Raw genomic sequence first — 21,855 nt, 5'->3', positions numbered from 1 at the left:
TGAACTTTAATCATAGCAGCAATCAGTCAGTCATATTGAGTGCTTACTATGTGCAGAGCACTGTATTAAGTGCCTGGAAGAGTACTGCTGTGTGGCCTTGGGTAAGTCACATCACCTCTCTATGCCTCCCTAACCTCATCTGAAAAATGGGGTTTTAGACAGTGAGCCCTATGAGGGACAGGGACTGTGTCTAATCCGATTTCCTTAGTACAGTGCCTGACACATAGCACTTAAATGCCGTAATTATTATTACTATTATTATTATCATCATTATTATTATAACAGAGTTGGTGGACACGTTTCCTGCCCACCTCCAGCTAATGCTGTGGACACAGCCACCATCTCCACCTTCCCCAAGCCTGGCCATAGCCGAGGGGACCAGGGATTGGTGGTGGAGCAGAGTAACCCCTCTTTGTGTACTATTACTTCCCTGCTCCCTGGATTAGGGGACAGCTACAAGCTGGAAAGCCAGAGGGATTTGGTGCCCATATATTACTTATTACTCTATTTTGTTAATGATGTATATATATCTATGATTTATCTTGATGATGTCTGCGCCAGACCACTTGTTTTGTTTTTGCTCTGTTTTGCTTTGCTGTCTCCCCCGTTTTAGACTCTGAGCCCGTTACTGGGCAGGGATGTCTCTATCTGTTACCGAATTGTACATTCCAAATGCTTAGTACACTGCTCTGCACATAGTAAGTGCTCGATAAATACTATTGAATGAAGGAATGAACCACAGCTGTAGCTATGATTAAAGTTCAAACAAAGAAAAAAATTTACCAGACTCATCGGGATGTGGGATATAAAGGAGACTTATGGGAAGGCAGAAGCTCATGGTGGGCAGGGAATGTGCCTGTTTATAGTGCTTTGCACCCAGTGCTCAGTAAATACCATTGAATGAATCTATAGTGTTTGGAGGAGGGACAGGAAAGCTGCTGGAAGTCGGGATGGAGGGGAGAAGGTGGAGCGAGAGCAGGAGGGGATGGGGAAGGAACTGATTTACCTGTGGTGATTGGACATATTATTGAAGTAAAATGTACATAGACTGAGGTAATTCAGCAAACAGTGTAGTAATGGAGTCACTAAGCCACAAAAATTTCCAGATGTCTTGCCTACACATTCTCTTCTGTTTTACAATCACTTACATAGCCCAGTAATTCTGTAAATGTTCTTATTTTACGACAGCAGCCCAAGGAGTTGATTAAAAAGGCAAACAAGATTTTATCGCTACACTGGCTGTTTGGTGGGACTAATCCCAACAATGCATTTGATCGCATTCCCACATTTAGGGAGTTTAGTTACAATATAGATGCTGATTGAAACTTGCTGTCGCTGCCATTCTGTCACATTCACTCTCCTGAGAATTCTTGTTTGGGCAGTTCATTGGGTGAATAATCTGTGTTCCATGTTTTCAGTTCTTTAATTAAAAATTTGTACTATAAATTTTAGGCTAGTATATTCCACTGGGACATATATTATGACCTTTTCATTCTTTTTTCCTCAGTAGTGTCCTCTGTGATTTAAAATAATTTAATTACATTTTTCTTTTAGCCCTACAGGTTCACATGTTGAATGGTGTAAACAGCTAATAGCTGCTACGCTTTCTAGTCAGATTTCGGGCTCCGTGCAAGCGGAAAATGTATCCAGAGATTATAAAGTAAGTGATGTTTACTGATTTGGAAATACTTTAGTAACTGAACAGAGTGATTGGGCAGGAAATTTCTGGGGATTTTGATTGGTCCGTGACCATTTGATAATCCAATGCTGTTTGATTGTGAATGGCCTGTGAAGGTATCCTTTTTGTGAATGGGTTGTGGAGCATGCTGATTTATGTTTTAGAGTAATGACACTAGAATTTAGTATGTATGAGGCTTTATTTGGTATGCATGAAACAGTAAGTATGTCGGGTCTCTCCCCCCCCCCCCCCCCCGCACCACCCCTCCTTCAACAGCTTAATCGTTTGTTGTTTTTAATTTTAACCAATTTAAATTCCTCCAAAAGCAGTTTCAAGGTACTTTTTCTTAGTCGGTTCTCAGTGGAAATGGATAATAATTGCTTCTCTTGTTGTAGCAGTCAATCATATAGAGAAGGATATGTCCAGTCTTGCCTTGGCAGTAAAGAAATCGAAAACCTGTAGCCTATTGTACATTTAAAATTTCCCTGAATTTTTATAGTCAGTAAGTTGAGTGCCCTCCTGACACACAGGCAGTATTCAACTAATGGTAGCTTGGGGTCATCATTCTAACAAATATACCATTAATTAGATTGTTCTTTGCTGGCTTTTTGACTCTGTTTTACTTCAGGTGTTTTTTTGGACATCTTTTCTGGGTTTGATAGCCTTAGGAATCTACTGATAAGTGATATGTGTAATTGTATATGCATAGCATTGGTCAAGGTGTTTTGATATACTTCATCTTTCAGGTAGTTGAATCCAAAAAAGCACTTAGAGCTTAATGCTGAAAATAATTTACCTTGGGTTTTTTCATTGGTGGTGGTGTGGGGAGCTGTTGGTTTTGTGTTAGTCAGATCTCAGCTGTCTGGATCTGCCAGTTGCAGTTTATGTGAAATTTCTTCAAATCACTGATTCACGGTTGGCAGCACACTGCCTTGCTTATTTTTGTTTTCAGATTTGAAAAGTGCAAGTTACTCTAGAAAGTCATTTCTACTTTGTTTCCCCAAACAACCGTTTAGTAGAAACAGGATTAGTTCTGCAGAGTGTTAATTGTGCAGGCTTCTTTTAACAGGCCAATGTAACCCCTTGCTTCCCATTCCTTCAATTACTTGCTCATTGCATATTTATCAATTGCTCCTATTTTTAAAATATCACCTATACAATCAAGGCCTATTTGCATATCTGCCAATATCATGCTTGATTTTTTTTAAAGCCGTCATTACTACTGTCATTAACTAGATGTTTTTTCTGTAATTATGTTTAACCTGTTAATGCTCATCTTTTATTAATGTCGTTTCTGTTCTCATGCAAGCTTACTTGTACAAATTCTTTAGAGAATTTCATTCTTTTGGTTTCAGAGTGCTTTTAATTCTCTGCTGGAAGTATCTTATTCATTAGTCCTCCTTGGAGCTCTGATAGTAACAAAGAGTCAGTAGTACAGACTGATCATTTAGAAGTTATATTTAAGTAATTAACAATTTAAGTAATTGGCTGCTGATGGACTGTGTAGTAGTTTAGCTTTTACACCGTCAGACCCAACAATGTGAATCATTCAATTTCTGTGATTTTTTTTAGTTGTCTTAAAAATTCATCTCACAGAGTTGGCTGCTATTAACAGAGTCAGCAGTTTGCACAAAGAAGCAGCCAAGTTCTTCTGTAGTATGGAAATTGAATACCAACAACTCACTCCAGGTCATGACTCTGAAGTCTGTGTTGGATCATTGTGGGAAAGTCTGCATTACATCTGTCTGGGCCATAGTAGCCCTGTAAATCAAAGGCTTCATTTCAGCCAAATTCAAGCCTTGGAAATGGTGCTCATTTTGCTGTGTGAGTTCTGATGACCTCTTCAAGCGAAGAGCTTTTGATACTGAAGGAATGACCTGAACCCATGTGGCAGGCAAATTTTTAACCTGCCTACTTTTAGAGCTAAACCTTTTAAAAGCTGAGGCAGATTTAGCTTCATTCTTTCTCAGATATTAAAATATGCTAAGTTGTTGGTTTGCAGCCTGAAATGGGCTCTCACAGTACCTAAGTTTACACCTTCGTGTAGAAAAAGCTTTATTGTATTGCCTGACTTGGGTCATGCTGGGATGATGAAAAACAAGCCAAGCTTGAGTCCTAATGACTGTGTGATACCTCATACCTATACTCACAAAGTCCTGTGTGAGTAGGCAGTCCTAAAATATCAGTCACTGGGCTGCTGCTGAGTCAGTAGTGCCACTCGGCAGTACCCTGGGCATTTGAGCAGCCTTTTAGGTGGGGATGGGAACTAAAAAAGGAATGAATAAAATTTGCCTACCTCTCTTAAACTTGGCTCATGGGTAAACTCCAGTCGATTAACTGCAGTGTAAAAACAAGCATGAAAAAGACATATGAGTAGTAGTGGTAAAGATACTTATTAAGTATCATCTGGGAACAATACTATGAACTCTGAGGCCTAGGGAAAGTGCAGCAGAAGCAGATTTCCAGTCTGCCTGGAGCTAATGGGGTGGAGCAGCATAAGAATGTTTACAAATAGGGCAACTAAGTGCTGAGGAAAGTAGAAACATATATATATATATATATATGTTTCAGAAGTGGCTTTTTGGGTTGATGTGACTTGTGGTGTTAGGACTACTAATTAGGAAAGGCTTTTTGGAGGAGATGAGGTGGGCCTTTGAAGATGAGGGGGAGTTGTAGCCTGGCAGAACAGCATGAAAGAGGAGACTGAAGAGGGAAAGTCGAGAGCCTCCACCGCTAGAAGGGTAACATGGAGGAAGGAAGAGAGCGAGCTGGAGAGTAGTGGGGTAAGAGGGTTGATATGTAAGATAGAGTTAGTGGCGAGCTTCAAAGCTGATCATGATCTTTTCCTTGGTATAGAGGGAAATGGGAGACCAGTGATGTGTTTTGAGGAGAGAGATGTGAGATGAACAGTGCTTCGAGAAGATGGTCAATATAGAGTGGATTGGAGATAGACTGGATACTGGGAGGCCAGTAAAGAGAGTGATACAGTAAGCGGGGTCTGGTGGAAAAATAATAATATAATAATTATGGTATTTGTTAAGCGCTTACTATGTGCCAAGCACTCTTCTAAGCTCTGAGGTAGATACAAAGTAATCAGATTGTCCCACATGGGGCTCACAGGCTTAATCCCCATTTTACAGATGAGGTAACTGAAGCACAGAGAAGTTAAGTGGCTTGCCCAAGGTCACACAGCAGTCAAGTGGCAGAGGAAGCATTAGAACCCACGACCTCTGACTCCCAAGCCCGTGGTTTTCCCCCTAAGCCACGCTGCTTCTCTGTGCATCAGGAGACCCACTATGTGCCTGCTCTGTGATTTGGGGATGTCACAACTTCTCTGTACCTGAGTTTTATCATCTGTAAAAAGGGGATTAAATACCTGATCTCCTTCCCCCTTGGACCTCGAGCCCCATGTGGGACAGGGACCAGGTCTAATTGTAGAGTATCTATCCCAATGCTTGGCACAGTGCTTGGTCTGTACTAAGTATTTAACAAATACCACGTTTATTATTATTATTAGACACAATATGATGAGGTTAGACTAAGGTGGTGGCAGTCTGGGTGAAGTGGAAGGGTGAGATGATGGAAATGTTGTGTAGGAAGAGCTGGGCACAGCCAAACCAAGTCACTACATTGGCTTGCAAATAACTCCTAGATAAGATGTCTACTGTCTGTGACTACTACTATCTCAAAAACCGGTAATCTTGGCATTATCCTTGACTTAGCTCTCTCATTCAACCCATAGATTCAACCTGTCACCACATCCCGTCAGCTCTACCTTGACAACATCACTAAAATCTGCCCTTTCCTCTCCATCCACACTGTTACTACATTAATCGGAGGACTTGTCATATCCCTTCTTGACTATAGCATCATCCCCTCACTGACCTCCCTGCATCCTGTCTCTCCCAACTCCACTCCGTACTTCCCTCTGTTGCCTGGATCATTTTTCTAAAAATGATTCAGTCCAAGTCTCCCCTCTCCTCAAAAACCTCCAATTGTTGGCCGTCCCCCCCTGCATCAAACTCCTTATCATTTACTTTAAAGCACTCAGTCAGATCTCCTCGCCTACCTTACCTCACTGATTTCCTTTCATTCCTTCAAATTTACTGAGTGCTTACTTGTGTGCCGAGCACTGTGCTAAGTGCTTGGGAGAGTACAACAATAAGCAGACACATTCCTTGCCCACAGCAAGTCCTCATAATTAGTCCTGTAATGCCAACTTTCTCGCTGTATCTCGATTCTTGTCTATCTCACCACTGACCCCCTTGCCCGTGGTTTTCGTATAACTTGTGAAAGCATTTGATACCATCTGTGGAGCTGGACACTGGAGACTTCTTAGCAAATTTGGCTACCCCAAAAAAATTAAGATCCTGAGACTACTTTATGAAGACATGGCTGGCACTTAGTAAAGGGCTTGGTACATAGTAAGCGCTTAATAAATTTCATAATCATAATTTAACCCAGCAGCAGTTAAATGGTGCAACACTAGACAAGGAAGTAGAAAACTGAATCAAGATGGACAACATATCCTTTGGGAGAGCATCAGTGTGTGACAGCAGCAGGCCATCTGGCTATCCAGATGTGAACGTGCTACAGCCACAGCTCTGAAGAACATGGTTTAGCTAAATCCCGGGTGCACGTCTGTCTGTCTTCCATTTAATGGCATTCAGCCCAGAAAGCTTAAACAGTATCCATATATTTAGCTTTGATTTTCTCTCCTTTTCTTGCTAGAACAGGTATACTGGGACCTTTTCACAAACACTTGGTCACCGAAAAGGGAAATACCTCCTTGCGAGGTGCTGGCCTTGCTGGCAAAATTTACAATTTGTGGTTCAAGGAGCTCAGATCCCAAATTTAAGTATGAATTTCTAGCTTGGCCAAGGCTAGAGTGGGCCCTGAAAGATGGCTCTGGGCACAATAAATGCTCATTAAATGCGACTGAATATCACCATTGATGGGGCATCCTTCGAAGGGTTGTTGTGAGAAATACTTTTTTAAATTATTTGCCAGAGGAAATGCTTAAAAAGGGCAATGTGTGATGTGAAGTGGTTTTTCGGGTGAATGTTTTCAATAACATTTTGGTTGAATAAGACTTATTTAAATAGAAAATACGAACTTTTTGAGTCTTTTTTGCATTTATAGACTATAATTATTCTATAATTTATAGAAAGATAAAATTTTCCTTATTTCTTTCAAGTTTACTGTCTGTGCTCAAGCTTTGCTCAGTATTAGGTGACAGTATAATACCTGAGGCTAAGTACTTATTAGATGTGTATTCTAAAACATAAGAAACCATCAGGGTCTTTTTTCACTTATTAGAACTTCCTAATTAAAAAGCAGCATAACTTAAAAAGTTGTTCTTGCTCACTTATATTTGGAAAGTGTACATTACCTTAAGAATATTTGTGATTCATATTTTAAAAAAGACATCTAAAATAAAATGTAATCTGAAATTATTATACATGAACCCACCCCCGTAGTTCACTCTGCTGCCCGGTTCATTTTTCTGGAAAATGGTTTGGTCCATACCGCCTCACTCATGTGCCTCCAGTGGTTGCCAATCCACCTTGGCATCAAATAGAAATACCTCACCATCTGTGTTAAGGCACCAATCAACTCGCTCCCTCCTACCTTACTGCACTGATCTGTTGCAACCCAGCCCCCCCACGCTTCTCCTGTCATGCCAACCTGCTCTCAATTAATCAGTGGTATTTATTAAGCACTTATAGCATGCAGAGGACTGTAATAAGCACTGTATTAAGCAAGTACAACAGAATTGATAGATACTTTGCCTACCCACAACAAGCCCTTTATTGTCCCCTCTCCACCCTCCCTTTTGGGTTGACTGTGTGCATGGCTGTGTGCCCTTTGAACACTTTAATACAGACCTCTGCTACATAATAATAAATATTTTTCTACTGTACTATTTCCCCTAGCTGTAATCTAAATTCACCTTTGTAGATTGTAGATTGTACAGGAATTGTACAGGAACAAAGGTGAATTTAGATTACAGCTAGGGGAAATAGTACAGTAGAAAAATATTTATTATTATGTAGCAGAGGTCTGTATTGAGATTGTTCCTGTAGATTGTAAATTTGTTGTGGGGAGGGATAGAGTTTATTAACTCTGTTGTATTGTACTTTTCCAAGCACCCAGTACTTTGTGCATAGGAGGTGCTCAGAATATCATTGATTGTCGAGTAGGTGAGAGGACTGTAATAAGCACTGTATTAAGCAAGTACAACAGAATTGATAGATACTTTGCCTACCCACAACAAGCCCTTTATTGTCCCCTCTCCACCCTCCCTTTTGGGTTGACTGTGCTCTTGGCTGTGTGCCCTTTGAACACTTTAATACAGACCTCTGCTACATAATAATAAATATTTTTCTACTGTACTATTTCCCCTAGCTGTAATCTAAATTTACATTTGTTCCCCCCTGTAGATTGTAAATTTGTTGTGGGGAGGGATAGAGTTTATTAACTCTGTTGTATTGTACTTTTCCAAGCACCCAGTACTTTGTGCATAGGAGGTGCTCAGAATATCATTGATTGTTGAGTAGGTGAAAATTTGGGTATCCAGCTAGGCTTGGCCACTTGTCTAGTAGAATGATAGTTGTATGTGTGATTTTCAACTGTTCTGGCCTCTGCCTGATATGAATAATAATTGTGGTATTTGATTGGTTACTATGTGCCAAGAACTGTACTAAGTGCGGCAGTAGGTGCAAGATAATTAGGTTGGGCGCAGTCCCTGTCCCACATGGAGTTTATGATATAAGGAGAAAACAGGTATTGAATCCCTGTTTTACAGGCGAGGAAACTGAGGCATTGAGAAGGTAAGTGATTTGTCAGAGGTCACACAGCTTGCAAGGGGCTGAGCTAGGATTAGAACTCAGGTCTCCTGATTCCCAGGCCTGTGTTCATTCCATTAAGCCACAGCACCAAACTCCTTTCTGTCTGGTATTTAAAAATCTTAATTGCACAACTCCTTCTCCCCTAAACACAATAACTTGTGTTAAGCACAATTCTGAAAGCACCGGGGGTAGATATGAGTTCATCTGGTTGGACGCAGTCCCTGTCCCACCCGAGATTCAAGGTCTAAGTAGGAGGGAGAACAGGTATTGTTGTACCCGATATTCAGAAGGACTTGAGAGGAGCGCCGTTGGGAAGTCTAGGAATCCCTCTGGAGAAAAACTGTAGGTTATGCTGCATTGTTTTCTTCTCCTCTCCTTGTCCAGGATTCATAAACTCGGTCACTAACCACTCGAGACCCACCTCTGAATGTTCAGATGGAACTTGCTGCTGTACTGTACTTAAAGGCACTCATGCATGGTTGCTCATGTGTGGCTGGGGATTCTTTTTCTGGTACATTTGGACCCCATAGCTGATAAACTTATAGCTTCCAGATCTTGCTTAGAAGAGGCTCGATAGCAGAATGTGCAAACCCCACTAGTCGTTGCCCTGACCTATGCAAGGCTTAGATACAGGCTCATGTTGGGAGATGAAGTTTCTGCTTTGAAATGTGCTCACTTATACTAGGGGAGGAAGAGGAGAAGGGTCAGAATGCAGATAGAAGCAACATGGCCTAGTTGAAAGAGAATGGGCCTGAGAGTCAGAAGACCCAAACCCAGCTCTGCTAATTGCCTTGCTTTGTGACCTTGGAGAAGTCACTTCACTTCTCTGTGCCTCAGTTTCCTCAACCATAAAATGTGGATTAAGTAGTTTTTCCTCCTGTCTAGGCTGTGAGCTCCATGCAACTGTGAGCCCGTTGTTGGGTAGGGATTGTCTCGGTTGTCGAATTGTACTTTCCCAGCACTTAGTCAGTGCTCTGCACACAGTAAGCGCTCAATAAACATGACTGAATGAATGGATGCAGGGCAGGGACTGTGTCCGACCTAATTAACTTGAATCTACCCAGTTCTTAGGACACTGTTTGACACAGTAAGCACTTAACAAATACCATTAAAAATATAGACTTGGCAAAGCAGTGTTACCTAGTGGAAAGAGCTTGAGACTGGAGTCACGAGAGCTGGATTCCAATCCTGACCCTGCCTGGCCTGCTGTGTAACTTTGGGAGGATGTCACTTCTCTTCCTCAACTTCCTCATCCGTAAAATAGGGCTTAAATATCTGCCTTACCCCCCACTTGGATTTTAGGCCCATGTAGGACAGGGACCGAGTCTGAGTAGATTAAATGTATCTATCCCAGCACTTAGCCCAGTACTTGGCATATTAACAAATACCACTTATTTATTATTAGGAAGTTTCTTCACTGATGTGCCATCTCTAAGTTGAGAATAATAATACTGTTGGTATTTGTTAAGCGCTTACTATGTGCAGAGCACTCTTCTAAATGCTGGGGAAAATACAGGGTAATCAGATTGTCCCACATGAGGCTCACAGTCTTAATCCCCATTTTCAGATGCGGGAACTGAGGCACAGAGAAGTTGCGACTTGCCCACAGTCACACAGCTGACAAGTGGCAGAGCTGGGATTTGAACCCGTGACTTCTGACTCCCAAGCCTGTGCTCACTCCACTGAGCCACACTGGAGACCCAAGAGATGCAGTCTCAAGTGCCCTCTGACCTCACTCTTCTCTCTTCTCATTTATTTCCTTTTTTTCTTGTCCTATTCTTTTAATTGCTTGGCTAAATTCTTATTGAAACCATGTCATAACCCCTCCCCAGTTTCGTGGCTGCAAACATATGCAAAATAGTGGGGTAATTATGCAAGCGATCATTAAGATAAATATTTCGGAAGATGAGAACAGGTTTTGCAGTTTGCCGTCATTGGCACGAGAACATGTAAAACTTTACTGAACAAAACTACGCAAAATGTAAAAGTAAGCTTGTCAAAATGCAAGTCACCAACTAGTGGTGCTGGATAGGCGCTTGAATCATATGAATTAGCTGAAGAATTTTGTAAATTAATAGTTTCTTCAGAATAGTGATGACCACTGATGAAATTTAGAAGCGTTTGGATTATTGTTGTTTCTCCATTCACTGTAGTGTGAAGTTTCTTTGGAAAAAGATTCCTGAACTAATGACAGTTGCCACAAGCTGATGTTGAAATGCACATTTTGATGATATTCTATATTTTAACTAACAGGTTTTCAGGAGGCCTGATTTAAGGGTAAGGAAATATTTGGCTTTCAGCAAGTCAGCCTCCTACCTGTTTGTCTCTTTGTGCTCTCTTGAAAACCAAGCCCGTTTAGCATTTTTTTTTACTTTCCTAGTTATAAGCCAATCAGATCAATTTGCTGTGCTTTTTCACTGCTTTAAGTGTTTGCAGTAGGAATGCTTTGTTACAAATGTTTTTGTGTGCAGCAAAAGCTAATGTGTAAGGGCATTATATTTGTTACATATACAGATGTGCAGTAGTAACTTAGTTTTATGTTAATTCCGACTAAATGTATTTCAAGTGATGTATACGTGCCTAGAATTAGAGTGCCACTTTGAATATGTTGCTGAAGTATTAGTTCATGAAGACACACAAAATTGTTTTCTATCCTATTTAAGATTTCAACTGTTTTCATTTGTGCATGTTTTCACCTCAATTTTTGAAGCCTGTGAACAGAACTGGAAGTTACTGCTAGATTAATTTAATAGTTCAATGTTTTTAGAAGTCAGTTTAAGGCTTCAGTTTCATGCAGTATTTCTTAAGACTATAAATAGTAGAATACATTTTTCCTGTCCTTTCACTTCAGAGCATCCATAAAATGAAAAAAAGATTGGTAATGTTCATTAATTTCATTTTTTTTAAGTATGTTAAAAATGGGGGTGGTGGAGAGAGGGGAAGAAAAATGAAAACCTACGAGCAAGTGGTTTAAAGATAATCTATTTTCCATTCCTGAGAAATTTGAGTTTCTGTCATTAATATCAATCATGGTAGCCTTTTAATGTTACAGAATCTTATGCACTTTTATGTTGCACCAATAGACTGGAGCATAAGCTGATGAAGTCTAAAATAAAGTTGATATTATTCCAAATTAAGCTTTCTTCCACTCCCACCTCTCCATTGAAGTATCTGTAAACTAATGGGAATGCACCCTCTATGTTTTCATTGATTCATGCTATTGATTTTGGGTGGAAAATTGTTGTGTGTGGGGGTGTGTGTTTGAGTGTGGGGGTGTATTTTCTCTTTTGAGATGCTCAAGGTTATCTCCACTTTGTAAAACAAAGTATAAAAAAAAAAGAAGGCTTTTGAATGTTGGGACTCATAATTTTGATCTGCAAGTTTTGTCAGCAGATAATTTAGCCAGAATTTTTTTAAATTAAGATACATTCAAAGACCATCATGTTTATTCATTTTTAGTATATGTTGGAAACAAAAATAATTTTAAGATTTGGCAGCTCTGCTATTAAGTTAACGCCTTTAACAGTTGATTTATGAAATTCAGTTTCCGTGAAAGTACAGTACTAAATGTAGGTAGATTTGGCCATATAGATTATAAGATTTACCTCAAAATCTTTCACAATTTATGAATAACAAATGAATTTATTAGCTTTATTTTTCTCCATATTACATTCAACTTAAAATAATGCATATCAAATACTATATGTACTCTGAAGAAAAAGATGGCTTCATTTCTTTTCAGTCATTGTAATTTGCTAAAATTTTCAAAAATCACATTGTATCAGCTTGTTCTTTGAACTGTTCATATGAATTGTATATAATACACTGCTCATTTGCGCAGGAAAACTGTAGAGTATAGCATATAATTTACAATGACTCTTTCAGAATACAAAATAAATATTATTGGGGGTAAAAAGAATAAATTCTTTAATAGTAAGAAAGAGCTGGATGACCCCAGGATATAAATTATTTCAGTTGAGATGGTCAGCTTGGTTTGGGATTTCTTTTGCACTTGATTGCACAGCTTTGCCCTTTGTACTGCTTCCGGAGTATGCTACATTTCTGTTTTTGAGCATGTTTTTGGCCATTGTCCTGCATTTTCTTTGCTGTTATTTTTCTAGTTTTTAAAAAGACAGTACACTTTTTGCATTTTTTTGGAACCCATGCTGTATGTTTTCTTTTTGTTTTGTTTTCACGCAAGAAAAAGTAGCTATTCACATATTTAGGGAGAAGAGTCTACTAAACATTTCCAACAAGCTGAGTCTTTAACCCTGAAGAAAATTATTTTGAAATATATAGCTGGGTGAGGTATTGAGTTTTGCACACATACTGTCTCTTTAAAAATTCTGCTCTTCACTTGTTTGTTTGCACGTTTCTCTTTTTTCCTATTTATCTATCTTGTCCATGCACCTGGTGCTATGCAGGAGATACAGGAAGGATACAATGGCTATCATTCTGAAGTTGAAGCTGATCAGGTGGCAAGTTTTACTTGTTTGTTTGTTATTTTGTATGGTTATTGACTGCTTTAGAAACCATTCTGAACTATATTAAAGCTAGAAGAGGACATTTCTGAAGTGCTGTTAGCTCTGCAGTGGGTCTGTCATTTCTAAATATTTAATATTTTTAACTTTTAATAAATGGAAATATTTGAACTACCTTTTGAATCCATTATTTTATTAAAAATCTACTGCTAAGCTCATGCTACTTAAAGTGAACTTTGTATGGGCGAGTTAAAACCGTATCCTTGTCCAATTCTTTAATTCTCTTTACCTTTTGATAGTTTTTTTAATAGCAGAAGAAATTTTAAAGGTCATCTCAGGTTTAATTTCTATTAGATGAGGAAGATGTTATTCTCCCTGTAAGTGTCTCAGTTACACATTTCTAATTTATGCGTCTAACTGCACCTGTTTTGGAACCAAACTTGGCATTGAACTAATGATTTTAGGTAGAAAATGGTGGGAGCCAAATGCCCATGACTTCAGGTCACTATATTTGCTTCAAGGGTTTTGTCAGAGCTCATATGAAACCCCGTCCCAGTACAAACCCTCACCATTCTATTGTGAAAGCCTTCCTCAGATTTAGGATTTAGAGAACTTGATGAGGCTTTCCACAATTTTCACTTTAGAAAAAAACAAACCCACAAACTCCCTTAAATGTTGATGTATGAGCATTTTTAAGCAACATTTATTGAGTGTAAACAAAAACATTTTAAAAAATTTCAGTCAATGATATTGAATAACTTCATTCCAAATTGGCTATTTCAGTGGACTTTAGTATGAAAAATTTGGGAGATGTGATGAATTCTTAAGATTGTTGTTAAAGTGATCACAACTTCATACAAAATTGTCAAAACCTTCATATTAATGTTTCTGAATAGTCGTGTCACCTTTTATTACATAATACTAATTGGATTTACTCTATCATTAAATAGACTGTAATATGACAGGTTTTAGGGCTATTCATTACCAAAATGTAATGAGGCCAAGGAAATTCTAGAAACTTGTCTAACTATCCCAAATATTGATGGGTTTACAGTGGTCTTAGCGCTGAAAGTTCCTTGTATGATCCGAAAAAGTTTCCAAAAAGTATTTTTAGTACCCTTAGCTGACTAGTTTCATAGTTGAAAGTTGAATTTTTCTAGCCTAAGGATGCGATTTAAGAAAAGATGGATAGACAGTGCTCCCTAATACCTAAAGAGTTTTCCTTTCTCAGTAGGACACATACCAGTCTTTGTCGAATATTTAATGTTGAATTCACTTGAGTGAATTACCTTTTTTCCTTTTCTTTCTGAATTTTTTTCAACTTCCATTTGACTACGATATTACAAAATTAGGCTTATTCAATTGAAATCACAGAAACAATTTTGAGATACCAAAAAAACCCCCCAAAACCAAGAGTTTGGCTTTCCAAGTAGTTTCAAATTTTCATTCTTAAGAGAACTGTAATAGAAAAAATGATCAAATTTAAACTTTCCATCCTAACACATCGTAAAATTAACTTGCTATTGTTTGTCCTTATTTGTTCATAATTTGGCATTCAATATATTTTGTTTGTACAATGTATTCCTGTCTCAGTAATGGAGAGTTGTAAATACTAAATATGTCAGTGTCAAGTGTGGCTGCATTTTCAGTCTTGGGATCAGCAGTGCTGGAGCCATTTAGTGCAATGTTGATGTTGAAAACGGGGGCTTGCAGTGTCATGCTCGTGTTCCTGTCACCTCTTTAGCGAATGCTCTGTGTTTCAGAAAGTACTTTAAGTGGAAAATGAGATTTGCTTTTTGGCTTGGTTCTCTGCCAGGCTCTGAGGGATGGAAACAAGTTGGCGCAGATGGAAGAAGCACCACTTTTTCCAGGAGAGTCGATCAAAGCTATCGGTAAGTGTAGGTATGGCATTTCATCAATATCCCTGTTCGTCGCTCTCCGGCCAATGAAACGATATTTTACTCAAGAGGGTTGATGATCCTTATCTTCCCACCCAAACCCTGTCTTCCCTCTGACTTTCCCCTCACTGTAGATGACACCACCATCCTTCCTGTCTCACAAGCTCCAAACTGTGGTGCTATTCTTGACTCCTTTGTGTCATTCAACCCACATATTCAATCCGTCTCCAAATCCTTTCTGTCCCACCTTCACAACATCGCTAAAATTCGCCCTTTCCTCTCCATCCAAACTGCTACCATGTTAATACAATTATCCCATCTGAATTACTTTATCAATTCCTTGCTGACCTCCCAGCCTCCTGTCTCTCCTCATTCCAGTCCAAACTTCACTCTGCTGCCCGGATCATTTTTGTACAAAAACGTTCAGGATGTGTCACCCCTGTCCTCAGAAAACTCCATTGGTTACCCATCCACCTCTGTATCAAACAAAAACCCTCACCATTGGCTTAAAAACACTCCATCACCTTGCCCCTCCTACCTCACCTTGCTTCTCTCCTTCTACAAACCAGTCTACACACTTCACTCCTCTAATGCTAACCGTCATGCTGTGCCCCAATCTCGCCTGTCTCGCCACCGCCACCTAGCCCGTGTCCTGCCTCTGGCCTGGAACGCCCTTCCTCCTCAAATCCGACAGATAATTACTCTCTCCACCTTCAAGGACTTATTTTGGAGGCACATCTCCGCCAAGAGGCCTTTCCAGACTAAGCCCCACTTTTTCTCATCCCCTACTCTCTTCTACATCACCTTGTCTTGCTCCCTTTGCTCTTCCCTCGCCCCCAGCCCCACAGCATTTATGTACATTTCTGTAATTTTATTTATTTGTATTGATGTCTCCCTCCCTCCCTCTAGACTGAAATCTCGTTGTGGGCAGGAGATGCCCCTGTTTATTGTATTGTACTTTCCCAAGCACTTAGTACAGTGCTCAGCACACAGTAAGCACTCAGTAAATATGATTGAATGAATGATGCTACCTTGCTATAGAGAACACAGTCCATCCTACTTCATCTTAAAAAAAGTGGCATTGGTTCATTTTTAATTTGATTACTATAAAACCTGAGATGCGAGGCTAGAGTGATCATTTTAATAAAGGACATGAGAGACTCTAAATGTGATAAAGTAACCATAGAAGCAGCTACAGGTCTATCCATGACCCATTCTTAGTATATTCCTGGAAAATGTGGGTGTCTGGTAAATGGCCATATTGTGGGGTATGTTTTTCCTAGACTTAAATGGAATTAGGTTTCATTCTAGTACCAACTACTTACATGACCAAGCCCTTTGGGAAGTTAAAAATTGCCATGTAAATCACTACATTCCATGTCTCTTCTTTTGCCCCTTCCCTTCCACTATACCTAGGGTCTAACATGACCCCATTGTACCCCAAACATGGTCCTCTCCATCATGGCCATAAATATATATAAATAAATATATTGTAAAATAGGGATTCATGTGAGCCACCCCAGCTTAAACTGTGTCATTGCCAGCCAGCGAGGGGCAGAAAACGGTTACAGAATGCTAGTGAGGACCCTGAGGGCCAGATAATAATAATGTTGGTATTTGTTAAGCGCTTACTATGTGCAGAGCACTGTTGTAAGTGCTGGGGTAGATACAGGGGAATGAGGTTGTCCCACATGAGGCTCACAGTCTTCATCCCCATTTTACAGATGAGGGAACTGAGGCACAGAAAAGTGAAGTGACTTGCCCACAGTCACACAGCTGACAAGGGGCAGATGCTTGAGTCTGACCCAATCTCCTTGCTACAAAGGGCCACATACTCTGAACCAGCCATGTTCCTTCTCATTAGTGTTGACTCCAAGTTCCTTTTTCCATGCACCTCTGCTCCTGTTCTAGCTGCCTGCCTGCTTTTGTTACTCTGGAATCCCAGCATGGCTTCTGCCTGGAAGCATTTCCAATTGTGACAGCTTGAGGAATGAGGTCAGAGCCGAAAGGAAGCGGTGAGAGGAGATGGCGATCCCCTCTCAAACCGGCTGCTCCTTCCTTCCCCACCCCATCCCAGGAAACCCAGAATTGGGTGGGAGAAGAGGGATTGTCTACAAAAACCTAAACCTCTGATCCCTTCACCTGGCCCATCCTGGGCCACCTCCCTTCGGAGGTAGAGAACCTGGTCTCCTACACAGTGTTTGGGAAGCAGCAGGGGACAGGAGGGTAATTGACTTCCCTGCAGCAATTAGATGTAACTTTGGTAAGGGGTTATGGTTACTTCCACACTTAATTCATGATGTATCTTCAGATTTCATGTGTTGAGGTTGTTTGGAACTAGGGTTCCATCTAAATGTGAAAATGAGCTATGTTTGAACCACTTAGCGTGCACACCTTCTCTTTTTTTTCCCCTCTTGAAATCATTCATAGATGTACCTGTGAAGAAAATTTCCATGGTCACTGTGTAGGAAGATCCTGGTTATTAGGCAGGGAGAGTCCAGTATCAAAAATAGCAGGGAAGGAATGGGAAGGAATAGGGGATCACGAACAAGTTCATGATTAGGAAAGGACTCAGAAAGTATGAGGTGGGGAAAAAAGAAAATCAAATTGAAATCAGAACAGGAAGATTGTATCAGGGCATCTAATATTGAGTAAAGAAAGAGGTAAATGGATTTAGCGGGGCAAACAATGACCTAGAAATTCAGGGATGGAAGAGCCTGATCCCAGTAATATGTATTTGTGACAGAAGTGACCATTTTGTCCTCTTCTATGAATCTACTCAGATTCAGCAACATCAAGCTTCAGGAATGGACACTTGGAGTCCCATGTCTTTCTCCACTCAATCACTACTTCATTGACTGTATAAGGTTAGGCAAGCATGGTATATGCAGTACTGTGAGATGTTCTTGCTTGGTGAGCCTCCCAGTGATTGATATTTGGTATTTGATGGAAGTAAAAATCTTAATAATAATAATAATGTTGGTATTTGTTAAGTGCTTACTATGTGCCAAGCACTGTTCTAAGCGCTGGGGTAGACATAGGGGAATCAGGTTGTCCCACGTGGGGCTCACAGTCTTAATCCCCATTTTACAGATGAGGGAACTGAGGCACAGAGAAGTTAAGTGACTTGCCCACAGTCACACAGCCGACAAGTGGCAGAGCTGGGATTCGAACTCATGAGCCCTGACTCCAAAGCCCATGCTCTTTCCACTGAACAGTAAACTATATAATTTGCTAGTCAATAAGATAGTGTGAGTAATTTGAATTGTATAGGAAACTCCTAAAAGACTTTTAAGTTAGTGCTCTGTGAGCATGTTCTTGTTTCAGCTGTAGTACTGAATAGATATCTAACTTAGGCCGAAGGTTAGGCCCAATTAGATTTCCTCTAAATTCTGCAGACCACTAGTTACATTTCTAGTATTTATTAAGCATTCACCCCTGTGCTAAACGCAAGGGTGGATACAGAATAATCAGATAAGACACAGTCCTTTCCCCTCATGGAGTTCACATTCTAAAATGTAGAGAGAACAGGTATCTTTTCCCCATATTACAGATGAAGAAACTGAGGCCCAGAGAGATCAAATGACTGGGCACACATCAGGCCAACGGCAGAGCTGGGTGTGCTTTTTCCTCATGAGAAGCACCATGACCCTAGTAGATAGAGCATGGGCCTGGAAGTCAGAAGGACTTGGGTTCTAATCCTGGTTCCACCACTTGTCTGCTTTGTGACCTTAGGCAAGTCACTTCTCTGGGCCTCAGTTACCTCATCTGCAAAATGGTGATTGCAGTTGCGAGCCCCACGCGGGACAGAGACTGTGCCCAACCAGATGACCTTGTATTTACCCCAGCGTTTAGAAGAGTGCCTGGCACACTGTAAGCACTTAAATATTATATATTATTAGTATTATTATTTTTCATGTCATGCATGAATGCTTGCTCTCTCAAGGAAGCGTATTTAGTTAATTTTGGTAAAATTTGGTTATTTACTGGTCTACAAGAACTAAAACACCTCCAAAGAACTAATACATTTTCATGTAATATCTTGAACATATGTATGGCATCCTACCCATTTAAAAATAGTTCATCCAAACAGTAGCCTTTAGTCCTAGTAGCAGGACCAAATCATTTTAGTCCTAAAGTGTATCCTTTTGGAAAAAGTAGCTATCTGACTTGAAGCAATTTCAGATAATATTATAGGATTATAAATTAAAGATGGAACTAAAATATTTATTTTGATTGCTTTGATATATTGACATCCAAATATGTATTATCCCTGCTGTTTTTTTTTTTCTTTCAGTGAAAGATGTCATGTATATCTGTCCATTTATGGGAGCAGTTAGTGGAACACTGACAGTCACAGATTTCAAGTTGTACTTTAAAAATGTAGAGAGGGTAAGTTTTAAGATGTATTCTGCTTTTGATAGAACATAGTAATATTTATTGCTTTCCAAAAAAAACTTTCTATATTTGAAAACCTAAGATTTATTTCTATTTGTGTCAAAGTAGCAGTTGTGGTTTAGCAGCAAATAGAACATTTTTCCAGAGGATTTTTCCTATTTCCTGAAACATATTGCATTCATCTTAAATTTTTTTCAATTGTAGGATCCACATTTTGTCCTGGATGTTCCCCTAGGAGTGATAAGCAGAGTTGAGAAGATTGGAGTGCAGAGCCATGGAGACAACTCTTGTGGCTTAGAAATTGTTTGTAAGGTACAGTACAGTTCAAATTGAAATTCAAAAGGACATCATTACAGAAATTTAATATACCTTTTTTCCCAGCTACATTTGTAATTCTTCCTACTTTGTCATATTTCTTTCCAACAGAGAATTCAGAATCTTGGTAGTGGCATTTTTAAGAGCATTTGAATTATAAGACTCATAGGCCAGATAAAGCAAAATAGGACTAGAGGTCTAAAAACCTCTTCAGCGAATTGACTGTTGAGGGGCATATTCTGGGTACTTCCTTCGGCCCACAGGTCATGTGCCATATTTTGTCAGTTCCTATTGCTCAGCTTCTAGCGAAAAGCTGGGCAGAGGGAAGTAGAAAATACGGGCCTCTCTTGATCCTTGCGTGGTCCGTGAGTAGTTGGTAAACCAAAACTGGAAACAGACCCAGGGATGCAGCCCACGACAAGGTTACTACCAGCACATCTGGACCTGGAATGGAGCAAGGCACGAGGCATAGTGGTTAGAAACATATGACTCAGAAACAGTCCCAAATCTGTCCCATGGTCTAGGTAGACAGGATTTTGGAAATCCTTTGGGAAAATCTCTAATAGAATATTGATACAAGAAAGATAAATTAGGTTTTCACATTCAGTGCTGAATAGAGGTAAAACCTTGAAGAATAATGACACTATTTGACAAGGGAGAAAAAAAAATTGGGAAGCTACTTTAAGGTTAATCAGTCAATCAATCAATCAGTGTTAACTAGTTACACACTTTTTGCATGTTAATAGTTAATGTTTACTTAAAAGACTTTAGTTTCAATTGTTTTCACATGGTCTTCTGTTTATTATAAAGGGAAAAATGTTGGGATAGTAAGACTTTAAGAGAGAGCTGTACTAGTGGAATCAGGAAGAGATTCGCACAGAGCAGCGTGGCTCAGTGGAAGGAGCACAGGCTTGGGAGTCAGAGGTCATGGGTTCGCATCCCGACTCTGCCCCTTGTCAGCTGTGTGACCTTGGGCAAGTCACTTCACTTCTCTGTGCCTCAGTTCCCTCATCTGTAAAATGGGGATGAAGACTGTGAGCCTCACGTGGGACAACCTCATTCCCCTGTATCTCCCCCAGTGCTTAGAACAGTGCTCTGCACGTAGTAAGCGCTTAACAAATACCAACATCATTATTATTATTATTACCAGACCTACAATGACTGGACTGTTTCTAATGATGACACAGGAATGAGATTTTCTGAGCAAAGCATAATCCTACAGTCACATTCATTACATCGTTCACCTGCAAAGCATTTCAAACTTAGACTCCACCTTGGATAAGTATAATGTGAGCCAGTTAGTCAGCTTTCCAACTGATGAAAATTTCTTCCTTTTACCTGATTTAAAAATCATGCTGCAACTTAAACCCATTTCTCTTTTCTTTTTTGGAAACCACTTGATCAACATCCTCATTTCATTCTCCACTCCGCTGCCCAGTTTTCAGCCTTCTATTCTCTGAACTAGCTAATCCTACATTCTTTCCTCCCTGGAAATACTTAAAAATAGGATGACCTATTTTTAATGGTTTAGGTGTAGTTCCGCCTCACAGACAAACATTGTCCCTTCCAGCTTTATTTGTTGAAGAAAAGTAGTCTAAGTTATTCTTCATTATGCTATATCACTTCCAAACGCATCAGTTCCTTACTTGAAATACATCTATCTATAGGGCAGCTGATGAAATACAGTTCCAGTAGTGCTTGTGGAATGAAAAGTTGCATACAGTTCTCTGTCGGTAGTAGAATCAGTGAGGGATCAGTTATGAACTCTCCCAAATTTGAAATGAATAAATCAGTAGCCTTAATTTTTGAAAAATCTTGGTTGATGTAGGCTCACCTCAACAGAGCAAGTGTAGCTTTTTGTCTCTATAGTTTGTGCCTCATTGTGGGGTGCTCCGATTGGTATGATCTCCTCCACTTTTGCTTCTTCCAATTCCCGGCCTTCCACGGGTGGAATCCTACCTTGAGTGGAGGACATTGTACCATGCAGAGTAACCTCCTCCTTTCTGATGAATGGAAGAAAAGAAGCTGCTCCATTTGTCCCAGTTTCCACAACTGGACAGTTCAAGGGCAGAACTGCCTGTGGGACAGCCTGGGAGACTCTCTTGAGGCCCCAAAGTCTCAGAGGGAGAGGGCTCTTACAAGCCCTCTGTGAGTGCCTGGGCTTCCATGCAGGGTGTTTGGATCATAGTGAATGAAAAAATGTGGTTTAGGTTTTCTTTTTGTTTTGTTTTCTA

At 39.9% G+C, this 21,855-nt stretch overlaps 1 protein-coding gene across 5 annotated transcripts in view; it reads left to right on the top strand.

Moving 5' to 3' along the window:
* Positions 1 to 21,855, top strand: part of MTMR1 (myotubularin related protein 1) — a 48,237-nt gene that overhangs the window by 6,553 nt on the left and 19,829 nt on the right. Inside the window, exons 2-8 of one of the 5 annotated variants that reach the window (XM_029067254.2) lie at positions 1,555 to 1,660; positions 10,783 to 10,806; positions 11,381 to 11,407; positions 12,954 to 13,004; positions 14,827 to 14,902; positions 19,206 to 19,300; positions 19,511 to 19,618. In XM_029067254.2, coding sequence (XP_028923087.1) covers positions 1,555 to 1,660; positions 10,783 to 10,806; positions 11,381 to 11,407; positions 12,954 to 13,004; positions 14,827 to 14,902; positions 19,206 to 19,300; positions 19,511 to 19,618 — 487 coding nt within the window. The remainder of the gene's footprint in view (positions 1 to 1,554; positions 1,661 to 10,782; positions 10,807 to 11,380; positions 11,408 to 12,953; positions 13,005 to 14,826; positions 14,903 to 19,205; positions 19,301 to 19,510; positions 19,619 to 21,855) is intronic. The other 4 variants (XM_029067255.2, XM_029067256.2, XM_029067257.2 and 1 more) reach the window with 4 other exon arrangements.

The sequence above is a fragment of the Ornithorhynchus anatinus genome, chromosome 6 (assembly GCF_004115215.2).
Source record: "Ornithorhynchus anatinus isolate Pmale09 chromosome 6, mOrnAna1.pri.v4, whole genome shotgun sequence".
Taxonomy (NCBI): Eukaryota; Metazoa; Chordata; class Mammalia; order Monotremata; family Ornithorhynchidae; genus Ornithorhynchus; species Ornithorhynchus anatinus.
Note: the sequence above shows the minus strand (reverse complement) of the source record. Positions and strands in the feature narration are given on the sequence as shown.